General features: G+C 37.9%; 1 protein-coding gene across 2 annotated transcripts in view; it reads right to left on the bottom strand.

The window, feature by feature from the left end:
• The window catches only part of PQLC1 (PQ loop repeat containing 1), a 94,562-nt gene that overhangs the window by 68,333 nt on the left and 18,965 nt on the right, over nucleotides 1-7,264 (bottom strand). Inside the window, exon 4 of one of the 2 annotated variants that reach the window (XM_018556306.1) lies at nucleotides 5,727-5,780. The exons of the other annotated variant lie outside the window; for it this stretch is intronic. Coding sequence (XP_018411808.1) covers nucleotides 5,727-5,780 — 54 coding nt within the window. The remainder of the gene's footprint in view (nucleotides 1-5,726; nucleotides 5,781-7,264) is intronic. 2 annotated transcript variants of the gene reach the window in all.

Below are 7,264 nucleotides of genomic sequence, written 5' to 3'. Positions count from 1 at the left end.
TAACAAAAAAAAAAAAAAACAAAAAAAAAAAAAAACTGACACTGTCCAAAGTGGAGTAATTACCTTCTTTTAGAACAGATAACGGAAGCAAAATTCAAAAACAAAAATCAATTATTGCTTTCGCCAACAGAGCCAAGTTATATCAACCATGGGCAACAATTGATAAGTTTTACATTGGGACCAATGTTGGTACTTTACAATTGTATTTATTTTTTACATACTTAAAATCTACATATGCCCCCTTTGCCCCTTTGTTTAAAACAAACACACACACACACACATATATATATAAAAATCTCTAATCTATATCATGAAACCAACCTCCGCCACATTACAGGGCCCCCAATTCCCTACTGAACACCTAAAAGGAAGCACCACATCTCATAATGCAATACAGACATCAATCAATAAACTGACTCTCGCACTGAGCTGTTGGCCAGGGTGCCTACGCCATGCTCAAAAATTTGCATAGGAGAGCTCAGGGCTCTCAATCCTCTGCATTCACTGTATAATATATTCTAACAACTTGAAGGGTCAGTTTGATGGCTTAAATTATCAAAAGATTTTTATTGATTTTTTTCTTGATTTCAAGAGACAGATTGCTTTGCATGTAATGGATAAGAATGTGAGAACATTCTCTGTTTTTTTCAATATAAATAAAAACAGCATGGCAATTTAAAGCTTTAAAAAAAAAAAAGAAGAAGGAGTTAGGAGTATAGTCTCCATGGTCATATTATGTTGATGGGGGTTGGCTGATGATGAATGGGCTTTAGAGGCCATTTGTCTTTGCATGAATGAGCACCAGAATTATACAGTGCCACAGCAGTTCATTTTAAAGAGAATTACAAAAGGTGTTTAAAATGTTGAAATTAAAATGAAGGTGAGATTGAAGAGAGGAATGATATGGGATCAAGGGGGTCGGGGACCAGGAAAGCGGTTTTCTGTCCTGTAGGGTCAATTGCCTACTAATCTCCATGGGCATCTGAAACTATTTAAAGGAGAACTATGGGGTTAGGGCTTTTCCCCATAGTTCTCCTTAGGGTAACGGGAGGACACAAACTAGCGTCCTCTCGTCACCCTGAGCTCAGTATACCGCGAGCTGCAGCTCGCGGTATACTGAGACACCGCAGTATACCGCGAGCTACAGCCCGCAGTATACTGAGACGGCGCAGCTGAAGCGGATACCGACAATTATGTCTGGATCCGCCCAGCTGCGTGAGTGACAGCTGGCTCTGCCTATCTAGAGGCAGAGCCAGCTGTACCCGCCCCCTCCGTTCCGCCAGTCAGCGCTGGAGGATCGGGGCGGGGAGGGGGGAATCCAGCCCCTCCCCTGTCACAGCAGAGAGCTGTGACAGGATTGAGAGGTGAGCGAACGCCGGTATGTGCTCGCTCACTTCCTGATCTACTGAGCCAACCTGCGACAGTCTCACTGTCACAGGTCGGCTAGAACTATGAGGTGAGTGAAAAGCACTCACCTCATAGTTCTCCTTTAATGACTTTTTTCTGAGTACTGTACTGATACACTTTAGATGTCAAGTGTGATCTAACTGGTGCTTATCATGAATGAATTCAGGCTGTCTAATTCTGACAACATAGGAGATCATAAATCCACAAGTTGAATATCTTCTACCAATTAGACTTGATACAAGAAAATGCATGTGAACTGAACAATGTTTGTAGAGAAAAATTCAGAAAATACAATTATATAAAAAAATGTTTAAAAAAACCTTAGATTATGATTCATTTAAAAAGCAAGCCAATTGTGGCATTATTAAATCAAAAGGTGTCCTTCAATGCCTGTATTTGCAGTCCAAGGATAATACTGCCACTTTACAGCTATAAAGAGTGAATAAATCGGAGAGAATTTGGGTTTCTCTAACCACCAATCATCGTCACTTAGTGCACAACTTAAACAGTTCCTCTGCTTTTATGGATTCTTGTGGGTTTTTTGAGGCCAGTGCTGTCACATGTACATCCATTATCCAAAATTGATTACCTGCTGTTGCTACTGTCACGCAAGCATGGCTCTAAACAAATAGGAGCATTGCAAGGTTCAGGAGCAGAAGTTCTGTAAAGAGTTGCAGACATCAGGTATATATTTCCCTATTTCAGACGTGTGTGTGTGTGTGTGTGTGTGTGTGTGTATATTTATTTCTCAACTACAGGCAAGCAACTCAAGTTTCTTTGTTTGAGGTATGTGATGCCCACAGATACTAAGAACAACACATTTAATATAAAACATAATTCGCAGAAAGGCTCTTCCACTCCTTCTCAATAACCTGGTGAATGTCCTTATAGCAGAGCTCATATCAATATATAGCCTTCTGACTTCTACAATCGGCTAACTCCAACATGCCAAGCCATTACCTTGACAAACACCTGGTGCTGCAAACACCTATGAAAAACAAAAAAAAAAACTTTTACCCAAGCTATAGTATTAATGATCTGCAACATGGGTGTGAAAATAAAAGCCATTACCATGAACAACATGCTCCTACTTCACTTCCTAATTATCAAGTCACAGTGCAATGCCACAGAACATTTAGCCCAAAGCCAATTAAAAAGCTGGCTAACTGAATTTTTTCTGTAACTCTGCAAGATTAATGCCCGCATGCACATATAAACTATTCAAAGAGCTTATGGGTTTAACCAAATCTGGGATTACACTCAAATTCCAGAAGGAATAAAAAACACAGAACTGTATGAAACAGACGTCTATATTAATGACACCAATGTGAACTGTTTATTTTCAAGGGAGATTGATAAAAGAGAAGACTGGAGTGTACTAAAATATCTCTTCGGTTCATTTGAAGTATGTATTCCTATACGATAGTCAATGTATACCAAGCCCCGTGGCTTAGGTCCCCTAACATCAAACACTCCCTTGGAACATTTACTACAAAGTACCCCCTAATTGTGCACACATTTTATGCCAAACAATTAATTATAATCTTCAAAATAACTTAAAATGCTTATGTCCATTTTATATATACGATTCAGTATTTACTAAAATGCTAAACAATTATGATAAACTCACTACAAAAAGCAGAAGTACCAGCTTAAAGTGGACCTTAGATTAAAAATGCAAGGTCCATTTAATATAAGTAATAGCAGTTTTATGGAGTGAAAACGTTATTAAATATACTAAACTTATCCCTTGCTTCCACCCATAGCACCCAGGAAAGGGTGACTTCGTCATACCAATGAGATCAAGGGGACTGTGGAGTATCTTGTGGCATAACACTCATACACTGTGCTCAAGCATCTCCTCACAAGATTTGGTATACTAAGCATTCTCTGGTATATCACCGGAAGCAATGTGGCTGCAGGGGGCAGTATGGAAGCAAAGGATAGGGCAAGTATGTAAGGCTGTGGATCATTTTTTAATACCCTTACAGCTCACTGAAACAATGCCTTATTCCTCCTGAAAAAAAGGACGAAATTGAAAGCAATTGTCTCATGTATACATGAATGCCTTTGGCATGTCACAGAGGAAAGAAACATTGGGAAAATAGATACATTATTGCTACTAAACCACAGAAATAACTTGTTGGCAGGTTAAGGGTCCCATCATTTTTGTCTGTGCCATTTTCAATTGTTTTATCAATTAAAATATTCTGTTGAATAAAAAAAATCAAAAGCAGATTGATTTTTATTATAAATATAGAACAACAATGTATGCCAATTACTTTGGATCGTTTCAAGTTATATCAGAGAAAATTGTAGGTTTTTCTTTATTTCTGGAAGGGTACCAACAAATTTGTCCACATTTGCATAACCTATCAAAGAGCTGTTAAGAAGGGAGGTGGAGTGTTTGTTAAGCGATTATTTTTATGGTAAGCCATTGGAAAATGTGAAAAAGAGCCTAAAAAGGTCCACCTGCTGGCTGGATACAAGACTACATAGTATTCATATGCAATATTTCATAGTTATCCAGTTTGTTTTGATATTTTTTAGTTCTGATCATAACAAACAAATAAAGAGAATATATACAAAACCATTCCACACCCTCCTAATACAATAACAGCAATATGGAAAAAGCATGTGAAAACAATAGACTAGTCATAAAGGCCTACTAGGTAAAACACTGCATTTTTTTTCCCTTAAAAAGTGTGACTGCACTTCCTAAATCATATTCAAACAATTGTGTTGGTCAAATAATTGAATTCAGGGTTAGGGACAATATGCTCTCTTTTAAACATTTGTACTTTAAATTAATACAAGAGTTGCCCAGGTAGGATCTCTTAACTCACTTTGACTCTATTGTTGGCACTGGTAGAAGCTTAGGACCCGCCAGTGTACCAACCACAAGCCAACTGATGACATCTTCATATTGGGGTAACTTGTGGTTCAGAGAATTCCTGATCATCGGGGCAAAGCAAGAGTCTGCTTCTCTTCTCTGTATGTGTCCATAAGCAGGGTGATAGAGCCCTTTTTCACCCTCTAAGCCGACTTGGTGAAAATGATAATCCACATAGACTAGTAGCAACAACTTAAACCCCTCAAAGTTGCCAACACATGCTCAAGATGCTGGCACCTACCTGAAGTAGAGCAGGCTTAGGGGTCAGAGGAACACCCAAGTCTGAGCACACAGTACTGTAAGACACTGGCTATGTATATTTTAAATTATATAAACATTTTCAGAAGTGAGACAATATACCTTTAGGGAAGAAACTGACCCTATCTAGAAGACGGAATGGGGGAAAAGAAACCACTGTTCATGCATTACATCGCCAAACTATTGTAGTGAACCAAAGTATTAGTACTAGGAGCTAGTTATATTTCCATTTTTTAAACTTCAGATAAAGTGGGGAAGGATTAGGAAGTGAGGGAAAACCTGCAAAAAAGGGACAAAGAAAAATAAAAAACTGACAGTGGTTTTAGCCTTTCCCTACTCTCCTAAAGAAAAGCATTTTTATTTTGGTCTTTGTTGCTGTTAGAGAGTTGCCCTCACTTCTGGTCTTGTAAAATGTTATCAGCATGGAAGGAAGTTGGGAAAATCTCTCTAACTGAGCCCTGGATAGCAGTAAAAACCTGACAGGACTTCCAACCCGTCTCCACTCCGTCTAAAGCTAAGAAATAAAGTTTTGGATGAGCATACACTTTTAATGCTTCGAATTTAGAATTTTTAGGACATTTGTACACAAACATTTGCTTGCATCAGAACTGCTTTTCTAACAAGTCAAACAAATGAAAAGCAGTTTAAAAAAAGGTGGTCAGCAACCAACAGTCATAAAGAGGTCAGAAAGAGATATAAAGTGCTTCTGAAGAAACTCAGAAGTATTTAAGAAGCAAAACAGAGTTGAATGCACCAGAAACCATGATGCATTTACTCATTTAAAAAAAGCCCTTAAAAAGGAGACCACAAGGTCGTATTATATTAGGACAGTAAACAGTTACATGTTAATTTGTTCATTACATCAGAGTCCAAATGGCTGCCATGGGCTACAGGAACAATTCTAATTTCACACACCTTACTAAAAAAGGCCAAATGAGCACAACAATATTTTCAGACAGTAAGCTGTTAATATTTGTTGGAAAACAAACATTTAGAGCAAATGAATGCAAAAAAAAAAGGAAGAGGAAATCAGGACTGTGAGTGAATTATCATTGCTACGTGGGGTTAGGGTCAAGAAAAAAGAAACAAATTTGAAATAAAGTGGTTACTATTAAAATGGGGTGGAAAGGTATTATCCTCATGCAAGGTGGGTGTTAACGGTACATACCCAAAAAGTATCTCTTGGGATGAGTTTTGAATTCTTCATCCTTACTATCTGAGGCTATAAAAATTAAACAATAGAAGAAAAGAAAGAAGAAAAAAACAGAGCATTGATACAGGGTTTACAAATCGCTTTTTTAATGACTTCATCAGACTGTTGCAGTTTCATTTCACGCCAAGTCGCAAGCGAAGATTTACGCACCTGCAGCTGAACCACTCGGATCCATTATGCAGCTCCCCACCAAGAAATACACTTATTACAGCAATTATCACAGTCTGAAGCTGATCTTCAGGTCTCTCTGGGTTAATTTAATAATGGTAAATGTATTTCATCAAACACTTGATCATTTTTAGTTTAACAGAGAAACACTCAGAGATTGTACATCACTAAAAAGCAGAAGCCATCATTAAACTAACTTTACTTTGTAATTGCTAGATTCTATAATGGTGCCAGTAGGTTTAAATGTTTGCCCATAGACAATGTTAAATAGTTCATAGTGGCTTAAAGAGCAGACCTGCGTCCCGTTTACATCAGATTACCTTCGAGTCCATCTAGGCCCAAAAAAAAAAGAAACAGTTTCGTTTGGGTGGACCTCAACTGGACAGGTCAGAGTTAATCAGAAGAACATGTATTTATATATCTGTTACATGTTCTCATTCACATAGCATAACTGGAATGCAAGGGAACTGGGGAGGTTAATGTTTACCATAAATATCCCTGTCTGTACTGTGTGGGCAGATCTCATTATCAGTTGTAAACTAGATTTGAGCACTGTCAACTTTAAAGGATCTAGAAGCATTGTAGAAAGACAACTGCAGTCTGTCCAAAGGCCTGCCACACAGAGACATCTAAAAAAGGTAAGCAATATAGTTTCAAATTATTTTTAGGCATGCTGTGCGAATAGGAATACATAAAAAACATATGGTGGGGTGTTCTCAAATTTGACTGCAAAAGTGGAAATACATTTCAAGTTAGAAGAAATTTGTGAAGGACCAGAAGTGGGTCACTATTTCGCCAAAAAAAGTTGTAAGGACAGAATCTTTCAAACATAATTTATGTACTTGGGGAGGGCCCATGTTCTCACTGCAGCAACGTACGGTTAAAAAAAAAAAAAAGGGTTTAATGGCACAATACTCGAAGTCATGTTAACACAAGAACTGGAGTGTGGTGCCATTCAGTTTGAACCCCAATGTACCATTACAGTAGCGGGCAACACACCCACATTACAGTGCATCACAATGCATATTTGCACAAAACAAAAAGGGTCATGTCCTCTTTTTCAAGTGTTAAGTTGTGTTGTCAAACCATTTAAGACAAAAATGCTGCATAAAGGCAGCGCCTGAAAACACAATGACGCATGAGGCTGAATGTGATGCATAATGTGAAGGTGCCTTAGTACATATTCTGTCTTAATAAAAGCAGATGATAGCTTGAATTATGTCTTCACTGAATGTCCACTTCCTTAGCTATATTCTATTACAGCTGCAAAATGTGAAGCTTAACCAAGATTATAAAAAAAAGTGCACTTATTATTTTTTCGACCC

This window comes from Nanorana parkeri, unplaced genomic scaffold (genome assembly GCF_000935625.1).
Source record: "Nanorana parkeri isolate BGI_ZX_2015 unplaced genomic scaffold, ASM93562v1 scaffold233, whole genome shotgun sequence".
Classification (NCBI taxonomy): Eukaryota; Metazoa; Chordata; class Amphibia; order Anura; family Dicroglossidae; genus Nanorana; species Nanorana parkeri.
Note: the sequence above shows the minus strand (reverse complement) of the source record. Positions and strands in the feature narration are given on the sequence as shown.